This window comes from Osmerus eperlanus, chromosome 28, assembly GCF_963692335.1.
Source record: "Osmerus eperlanus chromosome 28, fOsmEpe2.1, whole genome shotgun sequence".
Lineage (NCBI taxonomy): Eukaryota > Metazoa > Chordata > Actinopteri > Osmeriformes > Osmeridae > Osmerus > Osmerus eperlanus.
In genome coordinates, this window is record NC_085045.1 from 2,213,616 (window position 1) to 2,232,098 (window position 18,483).

The following is an 18,483-nucleotide window of genomic DNA, read 5'->3' on the forward strand; positions in this document are numbered from 1 at the left end:
AATGATTTTTGTGATTTATTCATGAACTACAAAAATGGTTTGTATATGAACTGGTTCATTTGATAACATTAACATGAGTGGAATATAATGTATACATGTATAATGAAATGTACATTGGTGTGCATACATTTGAATTTTGTGCAGGTGGATGCCAGGTTCTTTAGAAAACACAGGCTCCAATCACATTCCTGTCAGTACTGGAACTACAGGGGATCTCCATTGCATAGTGAGGCCATTTACCACATCATGGTACATACATTTTTGGGAGTCAGGTGGCTGAGCGGTTAGAGAATCGGGCTAGTAACCAGAAGGTCGCTGGTTCGATTCCTGGCCATGCCACATGACGTTGTGTCCTTGGGCAAGGCACTTCACCCTACTTGCCTCGGGGGAATGTCCCTGAACTTACTGTAAGTCGCTCTGGATAAGAGCGTCTGCTAAATGACTAAATGTAAATGTAATGTACATTCCCAAGGCCTTTTCAATGATAAACAGCACTGGACATTGTTCAGTTAATTACTCAGTTTAAACATACCTGAATAGTCCAACGCTGTACAATCCAACCACATGTTGTGCTGTCCTTCACCAAAGAATCTACACAGAAGCCTTGCTTCTGTGTAGATTATGTCTCGTATAGTTAACATTCATTTTTCTAACATTAGATTGTAGTTGCTTGATTTGCATGTGGGCCTGCTACTGTAATCTCATTATTATCTCATTATCATTACAAACATTTGTAACCTCACACAGACTGCCTTCTTAGCAGTGGTTTTCCGTGGATGAGATGGAGAGGTAAATCTCAATGACACTTAAATAACTACATTTAAAAGGCAGTTCAGTCGACTAAATATTAAATATTAAAATTGGCATGGCTGTGCTTCAGAAGAATGATGTATTCCATGCCTTAACAGAGATTTTACACGATAAAACAATGTCAAGGATCTGCCAGTTATTAATAGCAATTAACACATACATTATTAATCATTTTAACAGAAAAGCAGCACACTTACATTGACTGATGTCTAGAATCAGTAGAATCAACTTTTCATCTGAAGGTGGGAAAGCAGATGAATAGAGTTGTCAGAATCTGGCTATTAATCAGAAGGTTGCCGGTTTGTTTCCCGGCCGTGAAAAATGGCGTTGTGTCCTTGGGCAAGGCACTTCACCCTACTTGCCTCGGGGGGAATGTCCCTGTACTTACTGTAAGTCTCTCTGGATAAGAGCGTCTGCTAAATGACTAAATGTAAATGTCAGAGTAGGAGGCTTTCTGGTTCCTTCTGAAGGCCACCCTGGTGTTGAAGTGCTATCAGACCAGCCTGATACCTACAGCTGACTGGCATCCCTGAGTAAAAGTCCACCACCTGAAGTAACCCCACCCGCTTCCCGTACAGCAGATGTGGTCAAGTGAGATGTAGGAATCTGATTTGGTTTGAAGCAGCTGCTGATCTGCATAGTCTGAGATTTGACGCCAAGGGCCCACTGTCCAGTATGTTCTAAATGTTTCCCTGCTCCAGCACACCTGATTCAAATGAATGTTCGTTATCAGGCTTCTGCTAACAACCCGTTTGTTAGAATCAGGTATGTTGGAGCAGGGAAACATCTAGAACATGCAGGATGGTCCCGAGGACCAGGGTTGAGAAACGCTGGCCTAAAGGTTGGAGGTCATGCCAACCCAGTGTTTGACCAGCTGATGGGCGATGGCTTGTCGGGGAGGCATGGTGAAGACAGGCTTGGTTCCCTTGACCATTGCATCTGTAACCTGAGACACACACACACACATACATACAATCAAACAACAACAAACATCACATCACTAAATTGCATGACCTTGTATTACATTTAAGGCAAATTTTGCTTCTAATTAGTATTGATGACGAACGCACTGCCGCATCCTGGACATGTGCTCACCTGTTGCCGTGTGAACCAACGAGCCTCTTCGATTTCGTTGTCATCGACTTTGATGTCTGTCGACACGGCAACAGCGAGGCACCCAATCATAAGCGAGGAGGGCATGGGCCAGGGTTGGCAGGAGACGTACTGGACTGGTCCTGTCTTGACTCCGCTTTCCTCCTCCACCTCTCTCCTCACCGCATCCTCTATTGCTTCTCCTGGACGGGGAGAGGAAACAGGAAGTGTTATTGCAATAGGAAGGAAGGATGAAGAAAAAAAACTCACCACACATTTCAAACAACACACACCCTCATACACAGGAAGTGACTCATACAAGACTAGATGTAGTGTACAGCAGAAACTCACCTGGTTCTATGAAACCAGATGTAGTGTACAGCAGAAACTCACCTGGTTCTATGAAACCAGATGAAACCAGATGTAGTGTACAGCAGAAACTCACCTGGTTCTATGAAACCAGATGAAACCAGATGTAGTGTACAGCAGAAACTCACCTGGTTCTATGAAGCTTAGATGTAGTGTACAGCAGAAACTCACCTGGTTCTATGAAGCCTGCCAGACAGGAGAACATGCCAGGGGGAAAAGTCCTCTTCCTTCCCAGCAGAACCTGGTTACCGTCTGGGTGGATGACCAGCATAATCACCACAGGATCTGAAGAGAGGTCACAGTCAATGACCACATTAACCCTGGACTACTTTACGAGACATGAACATGATAGGAATACATAGAAGAAAAATCAAATGAATGCACTGTTAAAATCGAGAATAGGATAGAAGTATCCAAAGTGAGAAGAGGTTAGGTCAAGTCTCTAACCCTGAATATAAATTCTCAAAAATAACTGTATCCATCCAAGTTTCATCTTCATCTTTTATACCAGAGGGCTTCTTACCGTCACATTTTTTATCCAGGCTAATAACTCACTTGTTCTCTCTGGTTTCCTAGCTGTTGAGAGGTATGTTTATATGTGATTTTGTCTCTTTGCTTTTACTCTGTGAAAGCGCTTTGGGTCAACCATGGGTTGTTTTAAACCGTGCCACACAAACACACTGACCTGGCTTCTTACCGACACGTGGGTAGCAAGTGTTGTGGATGCCCTGCTGGCTCCTGCAGTCTGAGTTCAGGCAGGTCCTCTTGTAGCCCCCTTCCTCCACCTTGGTCTTACTGCCACAGGTGGGGCAGAAGCTGTACCGGCTGTGCCAGGCTAACACAGACCGGGCCTGTGCCATGATGCCTGGCAGAGGCACAGGGACAGCAGTGGTTTGGTTACTTTCCCCAAACTTTTGTATTCATAATTGTTGTACATTCATTAGAGTTGTGGTTGTAGCCCATGGAGGAACTACAATTAAGTGCTTCTCTACTCTGTATTGTATTGTATTGCTGTATTGCCTTTTTTACTCTGGCAGTGGGACTGCAAACGGAAATTAGCCTTTTGGCTATAATTGGATGCATTTACATTTTAATGTTCATGAATGTACACTGTCCCTCTTGATCAAATAAATTGAATTGAATATTGCATTGAACTGTACTAAACGCTACTCAACTCACCAGCATCGTCCTCATTCAGCCTGAGAAGCCCGGGGAAGGGAGGTTTGAGGAAGAAGCTGTTCCTGTCTGGGAGGGTGAGGTTCCCCAGGGGGTCGGTGTCTGTGTCGACAGCGAACCAGGCCGTCGGCTCTCCTGCCTCCCTCAGAGCACCAGGGGGGCCGTTGCGTCTCTCCACCCCCAAGAAGATGACGGTGCTCCCGGGCTTCTGCAGAAGCTCCCCGACCGAGCCCGGCCCCAGCCGGCACAGCCTCATCTCCGCCTGGCCTGCCGTCTTGGCCTCCTCAGCCGTGGAGCTCACCAGAGGGTTGAGACCGAAGAAGAGGAGGAAGACTGAGTCTGGAGAGTTCTGTCGGGCCTCCAGCCAGGCGGAGTCAGACCGCCTCTCACTCAGCCTGTCCAGGACCTCCCTGCTGAAGTAGTTCTCGTGCTCGTTCGCCCCGGGGTCCAGCAGGACGCGGTCCCACCCGCCCATGTTCCTGGCGAGCAGGTTGGCGATGTGGCGGTGACCCCAGAACTTGGCAATGTCGTAGGCCGTCTGAGAAGACTGGTTGACGGACAGCTTGTCGCACCTTGACGAGGATAAAGAGAAGAGTGATGGCATTCACCGTTAGCCGACATCTTTATAAACATTTGTGTGTCGATCACAGAAGATATAGCACTGCAAGGGGTATAGATGTAGCCAATCTTGTATAAAGAGCGTTCCAGTATAGATGGGTACCCGTAAGACAGTAGAGTTTGTACAACATCAAAATGTCCGTTCCTGGCTGCCATCATCAGGGCGGTCCAGTCTTTTTCTCCCTTCTGATTAGTCAGTGAATTGGAGTGTGACAACATGGAGGTCACCTTGACCAGGTCCCCCCTTGCTGCCGCGTCCAGAAACCTCTCCACCATCTCCTCCATGGGACTCATTTGGACATCGGCCATACTCGAGGTTATCCAGGGAACTGTTAAACACAGGGGACAGCAGGTATGGGTGTCGATGTACTCCCCTGGTAGGTGAGTATGAATATAACTGAAAGCATCTCAAGAAAATTCACAAATGTATCCTATAGCTTTATAAATCATCACATGTTTATCAACAATTAGTTCCAAACAGTATCAAAGTCAGATGCGGACTCGACAGAAACGAGACGCTAGAAACTTATTACTAGAGACTACTACCTCAAAAATGAGCTAATCACGTACCTTAAGACACTTGACCTCTACTTTCAAAACAGTTTATGAACAGTACCCAGTCCCAGTCGGATTGTGTCACCTGTTCTCAAGGCTGCATGATCATGTGTTCTGTGAGCCGAAAAAGAGCTAGCCTAGCTAGTAGTGGAATATGCCAGGTAGAGTAGGCTAGCTAGTTACTAAAGTATTTCAATGGTAAGCTCAAGCTATGTTCTGCTGCCTCTGCTAGCTGTAAACGTCAAAGTAGGTAACGTATGTAAACGAATACAGACTTTATACAATTATTTCGAAATCCTTTAAATAAACGTTCAGCCACATACCTTGTTATGTCAGCTTTCTGTAAAGAGCAGTTCCTTTCTCTGCCACTAACAGACTACAGAAACGTTGCAGATAAATTGAGTTACATTCGAGAGCATTCGAGAGCAACATTGTCAACGACGTCCAAATCTTATTACGCTTGCGTTTGTGTAGCCTACGGTTTCTTATATTTGATCAGATTTTATGCAATACATCTCAAATATGAGGTTTATTTTCACAAGTTTAATTTCACAATGTACAAAATAAGGTTAAAGTAGAATACAGTAAATGCTTTTCCATGTACCATTTAAAGACAACAGAAACATATTCAAACATTTTCCATTCTAAAAGAAAAACATTAATAAATTACTAAAATATAGAAAAAATATCACGATATGTAGAAGCTTGTTAATATCAAGTGTATTTCAAGCACGCTCTAGATTCATTCTGGCAGAGGCCATCAGGCTACTGATAAAGCACTTGTCATCCAATAGATTTATTACAATTATCAGTGCAGGCAGCCATTTTATTGCCTTGTTAATAAACATACATTCAAACTTACCTCACAGCATGCAATTATTGATGTGTAGTTCTGTTGTACACATTGGACACATTTACAACATTACACAGCATGAAACACTGTCCTTAAAGCCCCGAGAAAGAAGATTATTCTGTAAAGTTAGCCCCTTGGATTAAAAAAAAAACAGTTCAAGTGTAATGTTACATAAAGTCCCAAATGGTACAGTTCTTCATTGAAACATTAGTACTGGATAAAATTTAAGAAATACACGTCAGAATTTAATGTGTTCGTTTCACAGCTGAGTTTGGTCCCATCCAATCAGCACCTCCCTAGCCTTTAAGCGATGTTCCTTGTGGGAAGGTTTGCGTGTGTGTGTGTGAGAGACACCAGGTGTGTTACGAGTAGAAGGTGAGGACGCTCTGGTGGTTGCCTCGAACGAGGAGGAGAGGAGGCAGGTCTTTAGACAGGGTCTCTAGCCAGCACATGTACAAAGCGCTGGACACAGTACCCTTCCTGGCCAACGGCATACTCCTGGGAGTGGACAGACAGGCAGGTAGTCAGACAGGCAGGTAGTTAGACAGGCAGGCAGACATACAGAGAGGCCGACAGATAGCTCAGATAGACAGCGAGACAGAGACAAACAGAAAAGTAAGTCAACGCTGATGCAACAAATCTATGCCATCAATTTATACACGAAAATAGACAAAGGTTGTCATGACAGTACTTACATAACAATGAGTTTAGCTGTGCTGGAATACTCCTTGAGCAGTTCATTCAGTCGTATCTGTCTGTTAGTCTGTGAAACAGAATACAAATCCTCAGAATATCTCGTGAGCAAGACTCCTTCTCCTTCACTTTTCATGTATGAGTATATTCACGGGGCCTAAAGAGCTCCTGTTTATGAGTTGATAAACTGGCATAGTATAATCCACCCCATATTATTTTATCTCATGCTTTATTTAGGCTTGCTCTAACCAGTGTGTGTGTGTGTGGTGTGTGTGTGCGCGTATGTGTGTGTGATGTGTGTGAGTGTGGTGTGTGCGTGTGTGTGGTGTGTGTGTGTGCGTATGTGTGTGTGATGTGTGTGAGTGTGCTTCCAGATGTAAACCTTGGCCTTGTATAGTTCCAGCTCGTTGTCGGTGATCCTCCAGGGCTCCTGGGCCTTTAGTCTCTCTGCTGCCTCCTGCTCCATGTCCTCCTCTCTCAGCCTGAATGGATCCACCATCTCCCCGAAGCTCAGCACACTGACACACACACACACACGTCTTAATGTCTCATCATCAAATTACAATCGTCATGACATCGTCATCTTGTCGTCCCAACAGAACAAGCCTTACTTGTGTTTTTTGGGCTTAGTGTTGATGTCTCCCAACACGTTTATGTCAGAGAAGTCGATCCTAAACTTGGTTAGAAGAGCGGCCATTCTGTTGGGAGGCAAAGAAAAGAAGAATTAGAACTTATCAACTTCTAGTCTTCTGACTAGTTTTCACAACAGTTCACTGATATTTGACCTATTTTACCATTATAAAATGAGCAACTGCAACACTATGTGGTTGATTGAATGCCAGCCGTGAACGTTGTCAACTATCTGGTCATCAAAGTTTGAATCTTCACTCACGCTCTGCGATCACGATCGATGCGGTTGATCTTCCCACCAATGAACAGGCGAATCTTACAGTCCTTCCACTTCTTCTTATTGGTCAACAGGTATGGAATGAGCAGTGTCAGACCTGCACACGTTCAAAATAAAGTAAAATCTAATTTGATCTGATTTGTAAAGCCTCGTTGACAAGCAATGTTACATAGGGCTTCACCGAAGCCAAGATCAGAACAGACAGTTCTGTTCTCATTATGGCAGTCATCCATACCTAATTCTAACATTACATACCTCATCTCAAAGTATTTACATACATTATTAACCGCTTTAAATACACAGCGATAGCATGCTAATCACGTCAGTCACATACCTCCGTCGTCAAACAGCCACCAGACGTCAATGGTTCCTTTGCTTTGTTTCTTCTTGAACTGCCCGCTGGACTCTAGGAGTCGCTGGTCTTTCAGACTCAGGGGAGAGGGGCTGCTCTTTGTCTCTGTTAAAAAGATACAGAACGGATGAAGTGCAGCTATAGATCAACGATGATATCTCCACCATCTAGGCCTCTTGTCCTGTTTCAAGTTGATGATATCTCAACCATTTGAGCTTGTGTCCTGGGTCGAGATAAAAGCCTTGTGCTACCAAGGCTAGGAGTGTGTACTTCCCCTGGACTCACCTAGAAGAATGAGCGGCCAGATCTGGGTGCCAGCGGTCTTGGATGGGAAAGAGTCTATGTCAGAGTCCTTCTCCATAGTGACCGACAACACCACATCCTTCGTCCCCAGCGGGGGCTTCTCATTGGAGGACAGGAGATCGTCTGCGGAGAGGGGCAGGCATACACACACATGCGTCAGGTGCATCGATTGGTCCTTTATAGACACACACAAGGGTGTAGGGGTTCCGCTGTTGGGTTTGGTTTAGAATGTTCGGAAAGATAACTGCCATTTTCACACTGCCCCAACAAACAAACCAAAATAACCCAACAACTGCTGTCTGTTGGTGTTTGTTTGGGCAGTTTGAACTGGCCTTTAAGAGAGAGGGTACCCACCCTGACCCGGGATGTGAGAGATGTCCAGCCCCTCCTGCAGTCGGATGAGGACCACACCGTACTGAAGGTCAAACGCATCACTGGAACACAAACATCACGGCAGTTCAATGTTTTTTTTTTGTAAACGTACCGTTTTTTTGTGAACGTTTGAATTAGGGAATGCTCACATACAGTATATGAATGTGTGATGTGGAATGTTTCTATTCTTTCCTCTCTTCCTCTCGGGGAGAGTAGTTGACACGGCCTGTTGTGTCTGTGTCTGTCCGTGCTTACTGTATGGTGTTGATGTACATCTCCACGTCCCTCATCTCCCCTTCGCTCCAGTTGTTCTTGAAGCCCAGGACCAGCGTGTTGGGCTTCAGACGGCCCAGGCCTGTAGCCTGGCGCAGAGGAACACAGACATGGGAAACTTCACATTCGCTTGAGCACATTTGGGTCAGTCAAAAAGGGAATTAAACACGTTTTGTGTGGCGAGTTGAGGTTTGTGAAAAGCCTCAAAAGAAAGGAAGTTCAAGTGATCACCAAAGCCCTAACTCAACAGACAAGGTGTTTTGTGATGTTTGATGGATTGAGTACCAACATAGCTACAGTGCCTCACACAGTGCCTCACCAAGTAGGGAGTCAGGCGGCTGAGCGGTTAGGAAATCGGGCTAGTAGTCCGAAGGTTTCCAGTTCGATTCCCGGCCGTGCCAAATAACGTTGTGTCCTTGGGCAAGGCACTTCACCCTACTTGCCTCAGGGGGAATGTCCCTGTGCTTACTGTAAGTCGCTCTGGATATAAGCGTCTGCTAAATGCCTAAATGTAAATGTAAGTATAATAGCTGTGTACTGGAATAAACCTTGTTTAGGTATCAGTTGTTGCACTACAGTACATGTGGGTACAGTTCTGCTGCTGCCTACTGAATCTGAGGCGTTTGATGCTACAACAGCCAAGCCCTGAGTCTCCTTTAAGGTTACCTGTAGAAGGTACTGTGCTCCATGCCTGAGGCTTTCAGCGAACACAGGTGTATAGAAGGCTTTGATGTTCTTCTTCAGAAGCCAGCGCTGGTAGCGAGCATGGTCGTGCGACATCTCTTTGAAGTTCGGCCTACGGGAAGCCTAAAAGGACAATCGTCACCAACGATCACAAGCGCTTCCTCAAGTGGGTAAGGTTACACAGCAGTCATGTGGGATTAATCTATCTGTACTTGTTTGTGTGGTAGGCTGATGCTGAGGGATTGTGGTCGTTCCGGGTCTGTTACAAACCGTTCGGACGTGACCGCAGATCATGAGGCCGAAGTTCTTGGTGAAGGCGTGAACGAGGTGGAGCATGGCGGGCCGGGCGTTGGGGTAGCCCGTCATCACCAGACACTGGGGCCTGGGGGAGGAGTCAGGAGAGAGGAGAGGTCGTTCCTAAGCCTTGACATTCTAGAACGTTCACTGACCCTGGAGCTGACTCTAGAACATTCTAGAATGTTTACTGACGTCAGCTGAATCTCTCGTGTTCTTGATGGTTTATAATGCAGCGGGGATGCCGGCACTGATGTGAATTTTTGTTAATAGAGCATAACCTGAAATTCTTGACGTGGTCCTCCACTCCAGTGAGGTGCAGACAGTGAGTCAGGGCCTGGTTGTAGATCAGAGCTTGGGTTGACGAACCCCAGTTCACATCTTGTAGCAGAGAGGAACAAACACTAGTTAACACTACTGGAGACCACAGCTATGAAGTAAGCTGTATATCTGATACACAACAAAAATAACAGTTCACATGATCAAGATCATCTCCGTATAATAGTGTTCATTAAGGAGATGTTTTATATACAAATCGACATACAGAGAAGGATTCAAAGCTGAAACCTTTTAACCGTCCCTCAAACGCTCCACCTCTGAGCTTTACCCACAACCGTCTCGCAGGATTGTGCTACGACAACGACTTACATTCCTGTTCTCTCATACACAATCTAAAGAGCTACGTAGAACACTGGGTTTACCGGGCTTCTTGTAGCTGACGTAGACGTAAAGAGCCAGGACGATGACGTTGGTGACCAGGGCCGCCCACCAGTTGATCACGAACATGACGCCACAGCACAACACAGCGCCCGCCAGCGACACCCACTTGTTGAAGTACTTGAAGCTGGGACGCCACCCTGTAGAGGGGCACGGAAATTGATGGGTACCCCGCAACGCTTTTGCGTCGAAAGCAAATCATGACTGCAAACGGGCCAGAGACCGTGTCAGCCTATCAGAGAGCCTCACCAGGGGAGTTGGCCAATGAGGCATGAAACACAGAGAAGTTGATGAGAGCGTAGGAGGCCAGGAAGAAGTTGGAGATGATGGGCGCGATGATGTTCAGCTCAGCTACAAGGAGAGGAAACACACATTCAGAACTCCAGTTGCTGTGTGTAAACATCAGCTATTTCACTTTTTTCCCCCTACCCATACCTTTTTTTCTATTTATTTAGGTCGTTTTTAATCTATCTTACTTATCTACTCATCTAATTTATTCATGACTTGGCAGGACTGGCTTCTATCTCACAAGCAAAGCAGGACACGTGGACCTTTGTGGATCTTTGCTGAACAGTGATTGGCCAGTAAACGCACCAATGAGGATGAAGGCAAGGCCGATGCAGAAGGTGAGGACGTAGCCTCTCAGGGGTTCGTTGTTCTTCCCGTAACCCTTAGCGAACACGCCGAGACCCGGATAGATGTTGTCCTTACACAAGGCCTGCATGCACACGCACACACGCAAACACAGACGCACATATACATTAAGCTCACTTATATTGGCCACGAGAGAAATTATGTGTGTGTGAGTGTGTGTGTGAGTGTGTGTGTGTGTGAGTGTGTGTTTGTGTGTGTGTGTGAGTGTGTGTTGGATCCAGACCTGGAAGACTTTAGGTGCGCTGACAAGAGAGGCGAGAGCCGAGGACAGCGTGGCTGAAAAGATCCCTGCTGTGATCAGTGGTCCAAACCCAGACACTAGACTCATCACCTAGAGAACACACACACTCCTTCTCGTTACAAACCCAGACACTAGACTCATCACCTAGAGAACACACACACACACACACACTCCCTCTCGTTACAAACCCAGACACTAGACTCATCACCTAGAGAACACACACACACTCCCTCTCGTTACAACCCGCACCACAGTTCCTAATAGCATAACAAACTGATGACCATGTGACCGTGTTAAAGAGGTGTTGGGTGTGAGCCATGTTACATACCGCCCCTGCGTTAGGTCGTTAGTACGCGGCCACACCGACATCATAACAGCTTCATGTTGCAGCGGCATGTTAGAATACAGAGAAGAAGTTAGTGGAAAAGGATTACCATGTGTTGAGACTTGTGTGATGAGGTCATAGATGCTGGTCTATGGGCATCTGTGAAGCCCTCTGTGACATTGCTTTTAAAAAGAGCTAAACAAATACTAAAAACTACATATGTCATAAGGACCTTTATTTAATGTAAGCATGGATCAGTGATTAAGTATGGATCAGTGATTGAAGACTAGTAGCATTGTCTGTCCCCATGCCTGTCTCCCTGTCAGGCTGGTGGACATGTGTCAGTTCAGCCCTGCCAGTACTGGGCTGTGGCATGGGGCAGCCCTGCCAGTACTGGGCTGTGGCATGGGGCAGCCCTGCCAGTACTGGGCTGTGGCATGGGGCAGCCCTGCACCGCTACGTGCTGTGGTATCAGTGTCACAGCGAGGGGTGTGTGTGTGTGTCTGTGTGTGACTATACCACACACAGGGATTGGAGGACAGGTCAATGCTCTCATTCACGGTCAGACCCATCCAGAGCCTTGTGACTGCAAACAACTCAGTCTGTGTTATGTGGCTTGCTTTGTTTCAGCCCAGCCCAGCCCAGCCTGACCGACCCCCCCCCCCCTCTCCAAGCTGTCATCAGACAAAAGATGGAGGGAGACAGGAAGGAAAATGGAGAAGTGAAGGATGAGGGATGGATGGTTCGTGAACCCTACGGAGACCCCCCGGGTGTCTCAAACAAAGACGCCAGATCTCACGCTGGCCTGAATGCAGACGTTACAATATCTAACATCCCTTAGCTTACTCAACTTTACAGTCATTGGAGAGTTTTGTGTTTGAGGATTTGGTAAGATGTTTGGTTAAGTTAGCGTGTATTTTAGCTCAGGTCGCCCTTCACACTGACCTGGAAGTCGTTCTGCAGGCCGAACTTGCAGCCGCCCTCCTTGCAGATGGAGAAGTCGTATCCCAGCGTGCACGCGGCGTCCGTGCAGTTCTCGCTACTCACCATCACCATGGTGTCGTTATGGTCACCGGTGGCATCCCTAACGATGCAGGAGCCTGCGGGGGACCAATCAGATTTTTAGATGATGCTCCCTGAGGTGAACCAGTAGTGTAGCCGTGAGGAGGCCTGGGGGAACCTGAGCTTCCGTCCATCTGCAGTGGATCTGTTCAAACGCAGCTCACCTGTAGAGACGGTGACCGCCAGGTAGGTCAAGCCTGTGATGAGGATGGCCAGGAGAGTGCCTTTGGGGATGGCCGACTGGGGATCCTGGTAGAACAGAGCAGACACTGTGAGGGGCTCTACACGGATGGTTTGAAGATGGGTGTTCATGGTTAGCAAGGTTCACACTAAGTTCACACTTGTGTCTGCTGCGCGGTGCTATGTGATCGGTTGGCTGGGATGTTATTGTTGCATTGTAGTTGAGGCATAATTGTTGTTCACCTTGCCTGGTAGCTGAGATGTGGTTACTTTGCACTGTGCTTGATAATCACCTTTTTTCTGCTGTACTGTACCTATAAGCACTGTTTGTATTTAGCTTTGGATGAAAGCGTCTGCTAAATTATTCAAACGTCATGGTAACAGTGAGATGTCTTGGGTTTCTGGACGTCACATGAAGTGGTCATGTGAGCAGGCTCTTACCGTGAGGTCTCCAGAGATGTTGGCTCCCGCCAGGATGCCCGTGGCCGCGGGGAAAAATATGGCGAACACAGAGAAGAAGGTCTCATCGTCACGGAAATCTGGACCCATGTTCTCCATCATGATGGCAGCTGCGGACAGGCCACGGAGGAGAGAGAGAGGGATGAAGAGGAGGAGAGAGAGGGGTGAAGAGGAGGAGAGAGAGGGATGAAGAGGAGGAGAGAGAGATGGATGAAGAGGAGGAGAGAGAGAGAGATGAAGAGGAGGAGAGAGAGAGGGATGAAGAGGAGAGAGAGATGGATAAAGAGGAGGAGAGAGAGAGAGATGAAGAGGAGGAGAGAGAACGGGATGAAGAGGAAGAGAGAGAGGGATGAAGAGAAGGAGAAAGAGGGATGAAGAGGAGAAGAGAAAGAAGGATGAAGAGGAGGAGATGCAGTTGGGGTTGCGTTCGAAGGAGAAATGGTTGGGGGAGGATGTCTAGTTGACTGAGACCTCGAACCTTTGTAACCGAAGAAGCCCTTGGGCTCCTTTTCCTCCATTGGGATGCAGGTTCCTATGAAGTAGTTGGCAATGGCACCCAGCAGGATGACCAGGAGAACAATCTGAGCCTGGAGGGGTGATCAATCAACCAATCAATCAACCAATAAATCAATCAATCAACCAATGGATTGATAAAGGATTCCCCCCAAAGGCTTCTCCCCCTCTGACCCCATGTTCCTCCACTACACATTTCACAGCATTGCCCTGTGAAGCTGTAATTAGCGGCAGGTGTCCCTGACTGTGATCCCTGACTCTCAGGAAGCGTGTGGCAGCCTCCTTCCTGGTGGTCTCTCACCTTGGCCTCCCACTCCATCCCCGCCACGGAGATGCCCAGCAGCAAGATGACGGTCAGCGTGCCCACGATACGGATGTCGTTCAGCTCGTCCGTCATCAAGGCGTCGATATCCTGCCAGGGAGGGTCAGAGGAAGCGGTCAGCACGCCTCGCAGTGACTGAGAGGGAACGCTCTCACGGATGAGATGTTTGTATGTATGCTGCTGCCTGTCTTGGCCAGGTCTCCCTTGAAAAAGAGATTCTTAATCTCAATGGGTCTCTCCTGGTTAAATAAAGGTTATAATAATAATGAATGAGTGGATGGATGAATGAGTGGATGGATGAATGAGTGGATGGATGAATGACTTCAAGGATCCACAAATAGGAGTGAATTCAGACATGTTGGAATAAAATATTGCTATTGATTTTCCCTTAATTTATTGGAGAGAGAGAGAGAGAGAGAGAGAGAGAGAGAGAGAGAGAGAGAGAGAGAGAGAGAGACATGCAGGAATTGGCCAGAGCCGGTGTAAACCCTGGCCCTTGTGGAACCCAGGCCTTTAAAGGAACGCACACTAACACAGTGAGCTACCAAGCCACGCAAAGAGTACATCTCTTTCTTACATTCAGCATCTCCACGACTGTCTCAGCAAAGCCGACCACGTACATGGCCACGGCCACAGCGTTGGCGAAGGAGAAGATCAGGCCGATCGAGCCTCCGAACTCTGGCCCCAGACTCCTGGAGATCAGGTAGTACGCCCCCCCTGGTAAACAAAAGACATCACACGACTCGATGAATAACTCCCATTTTTCACAAGGGAGTCAGATTCAATGCATGCGGTCACCCTCATGAATTAGACTATTCAAGACATAAGCCAAAAGCCCTAAAAAGATCATTTAAATGATAAAAGGACTGCATCCCCTGATTCCATCTTGCTAAAAGCTCGTGTCTCTCAGCAGTTCCTCTGGTTCTGCTTACCTCCTCTCACGAAGCCGTTGGTTGCTATGGCAGAGGTGGAGAGGCCGGTGATGGTGGTGACTACCGTTGCCATGAGGATGATGGCACATGTGAGACCTGGCAGAGGAACAGTAACATGGGTCAGCTGGTAAGGACGTCATCCTGCCTGTGACCTCATAACCCCATGAACCCCACAACCAGGGCTCGCAAATCACTATTTTCCTCACTGTCCCAGTACCGTGCAAAATGAACCATCCCAAACTGAACTTGACCTGTCCCAAAATGTAAATTCTTGTGTTTTTGCATTTTTCACGACTGTAAGTAAACCATACAGTCGTGGGGCTCAAATCTATTTCTGAATTTCAATGTGAATACATACATAATAGAATACACAATTTTCTTGCTTGTTTCATGGTGGGACTGTAGTAAAAAAGTTTCTAAAGGTTTGAAAAAAGTTTTGGAAAAAAAGTTTTGAAAGGTTGAAAAAAATGTTTCATGAAAATAAATCACAAAAATGTCCAGGGAAATCTGTTCTCCCTGTGTTCTCAGTATAAAAGACTGATGTATAGATGTATGCTACTGTGATCATTATGTACAACAACTTTCATCTATACATCAGTCTTTTACACTGAGAACACAGGGGGAACAGATTTCCCTGGGGGAACAGATTTCCCTGGTGGCCTGAGGAAAGTGGTTCCCCCCCTGTATATTACAGTCTGGCCATTTATAAAGTAATACAGTGATGCTGTCATTAATGAGTACTTGGTGAGGACTGTAATATACTCTACTGTACTCTATTGCAGGGCTTGCAAACAAACTTCCGTCCCGAAGTGCAAAATTAACCGTCCCAAACTGAACTTGACCTGTCGACGGGACGCCGTTAATTTCGAGCCCTGCCCACCAGCTACCGTGCACTGCCCAGAAGGCTTACCCACCGATTCCAGCCTGACCAACGATCCAGGACATCCGGATAAAAAGCATCACTCCCCATATGTTCAACATGCAACGTACCTGCAACACACAACAAACAAGTAACGCACAACGTACACAACGGTGTAGCTCGACGTGTGACAGCTGGGTAAAGCTCAGTGGTCAGAGATCAACGTTAAAGCATTTGACCGCAGAGGTTGCAGGCTCAAATCCCCCCTTTGCATCTCTTTGGATAAAAACATCTGCCAAATGAAAACATTAAAGCTGTGATCTGTAGCTGCATATCTTGCGCCTCTTCAGGACCTTAATATGAATCCCACTAACCAGAACCCCTTTGACCCAGCCGAACTTGATGGTCCCCCCCTTGGCCTCCTTGGCCTCCTTGGCTGCTGCCACCTCCGCTGCTGCTGCCTCCTCCACACCCGTCTGGCTCTCCTCGAACGGCTCCTGGGGGAACACGTTCACATTCAACACCTACATATGGAGTCAGGTGGCTGAGCGGTTAGAGAATCGGGCTAGTAAACAGAAGGTTGCCGGTTCGATTCCCGGCCGTGAAAAATGGCATTGTGTCCTTGGGCAAGGCACTTCACCCTACTTGCCTCGGGGAGAATGTCCCTGTACTTACTGTAAGTCGCTCTGGATAAGAGCGTCTGCTAAATGACTAAATGTAAATGTAAACACCTGATCAGGGGCAGGGGTTTCGTTTTCAAATGGGGGCGGGACAGCTTTTTTTATATAACTGAGGAGGATGCGGCCGTTAAATATCATGTTTTGAGTGAAATGTCTTAGTCGGGTCCAAGTGTTCACATGGTTGTGACATTTGATTGGCTCTATGCTCTCTCCCTCGTGGCCAACATTCTCTTGTGTGTGTGTGTGTGTGTGTGTGGTTCATGGTGTCTCTGACGTAGACATGTTTTTTGAGGAGGTGGTTTGGAATTTGTGAAATATTTTGGCACAAACTAAGCTGGTATTGATCAACAACAATGTCTTCTTGGTCTAATGGCCATAGCTTAGGAGTCGGAGAACAAGATTTTACATTTAGTCTCCTGACAGTTCTGTAAAGAACATGATGTGGTATGACTGGACAGCATTGCTGCTGAGATTCAGAAACGTAGACACTAAACCAAAGACAAAGGCAGGAAGAGAACCAGGACAACATTGTTAGTGGCAGCCCAGGCGGTGATTGGCCCAGAGCTGCCGTGGTCGTGAAGGGGGTGTGGCTATGTGGGTGGGGGGGGTCAGTGCCAGCTTTGTCTGTGAGAATGCGAGGGTCATGGCCCTGACGTCACTCTGGACAACCGAGGAGAGCTCGGGGGAGATCTCAGATATTTCTTTCAGGTGACGTGGAGGAGTGAAGAGGGAGGATGGGAGGAGGGAGATGGACGTGGTGGGGGCGGAGTTAGGAGAGGGGGCGGAGTTAGGAGAGACCACCTCCACCTGACTCAGATTCAGGCTGCTGCTGCTTGAACTATATGTATGGCTAGCTAGCCTAGCCTAGCATGGCTGCTGCTGCTTGAACTATATGTATGGCTAGCTAGCCTAGCCTACCCACTGAGGCCTATAATGCTTTTTTCACAATAAAATAACTAATTGAAATTCTTTTGAATGACTCACAATAAAACATTACTTGGCATGAATCGCTTATGTTTTGCCCTAATTTAAAAGGAAATTCTTATCCTTAAATCTCAACCGTAAACTTAGTGGACTGGTGCTTCAACACAGAAGATGACGTAGACAGCATACCTTGTCGAGTTCATCGTGCAGCTCCGACAGCGTGGGCCGGATGAGCTTGTCTCCCAGAGGCGCAGCGGTCTGACGGTAGAAGTCGATGTTGGGGATGGCGTCGATGGTGTTGTGGCCAAACGTCCTCATGTAGTAGGTGTTGGAGTGGGTGTCTGAGGTATGAGTGTGGCCTCCCGTGGATGAGTGCATGCTGCTCTCGCTCCTGACAGTGTCACTGTTCTGAATCATGTCAGACGTGTCCATCGCGCCGCCTAGTCCACCTGGGTCCAAGAAGTTTACCACCCGGAACCGTCCTTTGGCCTCTTCTGCCCCGGCCGGTACCTTGCCCCCAGCAGGCCCCGTAGATCCATCTGTCCCTGCCGCCGTTGCCGTTCTCTCTGCATCTGTGGCGGATTCTTCCGTGACTACATCCACCTGGAATCTGCTCTGCGCGGACCCCGCGGTCTTAAGTGCAGGTTTCTGTCCAGGTGATGTTGACATGTCCGCCGAAAGATTGAAATCAAAGTGAAATCCAAACAAAATGCACAAAAGATACCATTGAATCCACCTTTTCCCAAGACAAGCTGCGTGTTCTGTGAGCGCAGGAACACAAGCCAAATATGCTTCTACTCCTCTGATCCCCTTTGGTTATGTTGCCGTGTGAAGAGTCAGAGGACAATGAACGGTCTGAGATGCCAACTACTCCGGGAACGTCCCCTGCCAACTCGAGGCTCAAGAGGTCGCGGCATCAGGGGCTATTTGTCCAACGCGTCATTGCGAATGCTTTGGAACGCAGACACGCCACTCCACTTAAGTGATCATATGCATTGAGAGCAAGTGAAAATGTAAACTTAAAACGAACACTTAGCAGGAAATAATGAAGCCTGTTTATGTGGTGAGTCAATTCATTTGATCAATTTGACTTCTAAATCAGTTTGTTAGATCAAAATCTATCAATTTCAGCTGTGAGTTTAACACTGAAGTTTTCGAGATGTCTAGGTTACTTCACACTGTCATGTAAGCCTACCCTACTCATAACCATCACTGAATTCATTGACTGTCTCTGAGTTGGATAGTAGGCATCATTCCACACAAA

General features: G+C 47.1%; 2 protein-coding genes across 3 annotated transcripts; both read right to left on the reverse strand.

Annotated features, from left to right (window-relative positions):
• Position 1: 1 nt before the first annotated feature.
• Positions 2 to 5,089, reverse strand: nudt12 (nudix (nucleoside diphosphate linked moiety X)-type motif 12). Of its 2 annotated transcripts, none has more exons than XM_062454781.1 (7): positions 4,636 to 4,926; positions 4,169 to 4,394; positions 3,451 to 4,019; positions 2,969 to 3,136; positions 2,443 to 2,556; positions 1,906 to 2,105; positions 2 to 1,756 (listed from the first exon to the last, which is right to left on the reverse strand). In XM_062454781.1, the coding sequence occupies exons 2-7, from the start codon at positions 4,372 to 4,374 to the stop codon at positions 1,646 to 1,648; spliced, it is 1,368 nt and encodes a 455-aa protein (XP_062310765.1). In that variant the 5' UTR covers positions 4,375 to 4,394; positions 4,636 to 4,926; the 3' UTR covers positions 2 to 1,645. The 2 variants fall into 2 exon arrangements, with proteins under 2 accessions (XP_062310765.1, XP_062310766.1); XM_062454782.1 differs by lacking the exon at positions 4,636 to 4,926 and adding an exon at positions 4,944 to 5,089 and having other exon boundaries at positions 3 to 1,756.
• A 43-nt stretch (positions 5,090 to 5,132) lies between these two features.
• LOC134015320 (solute carrier family 12 member 2-like) lies at positions 5,133 to 18,029 on the reverse strand. Its single transcript, XM_062454763.1, has 26 exons — positions 17,409 to 18,029; positions 15,990 to 16,112; positions 15,671 to 15,746; positions 14,757 to 14,852; positions 14,402 to 14,541; positions 13,804 to 13,914; positions 13,468 to 13,576; positions 12,972 to 13,099; positions 12,515 to 12,599; positions 12,234 to 12,388; positions 10,946 to 11,053; positions 10,663 to 10,786; positions 10,318 to 10,419; positions 10,053 to 10,208; positions 9,633 to 9,732; positions 9,328 to 9,439; positions 9,040 to 9,180; positions 8,356 to 8,462; positions 8,083 to 8,162; positions 7,711 to 7,851; positions 7,408 to 7,530; positions 7,059 to 7,170; positions 6,778 to 6,864; positions 6,549 to 6,684; positions 6,169 to 6,236; positions 5,133 to 5,971 (listed from the first exon to the last, which is right to left on the reverse strand). The coding sequence occupies exons 1-26, from the start codon at positions 17,886 to 17,888 to the stop codon at positions 5,836 to 5,838; spliced, it is 3,336 nt and encodes a 1,111-aa protein (XP_062310747.1). The 5' UTR covers positions 17,889 to 18,029; the 3' UTR covers positions 5,133 to 5,835.
• Between the last annotated feature and the right edge of the window lie 454 nt (positions 18,030 to 18,483).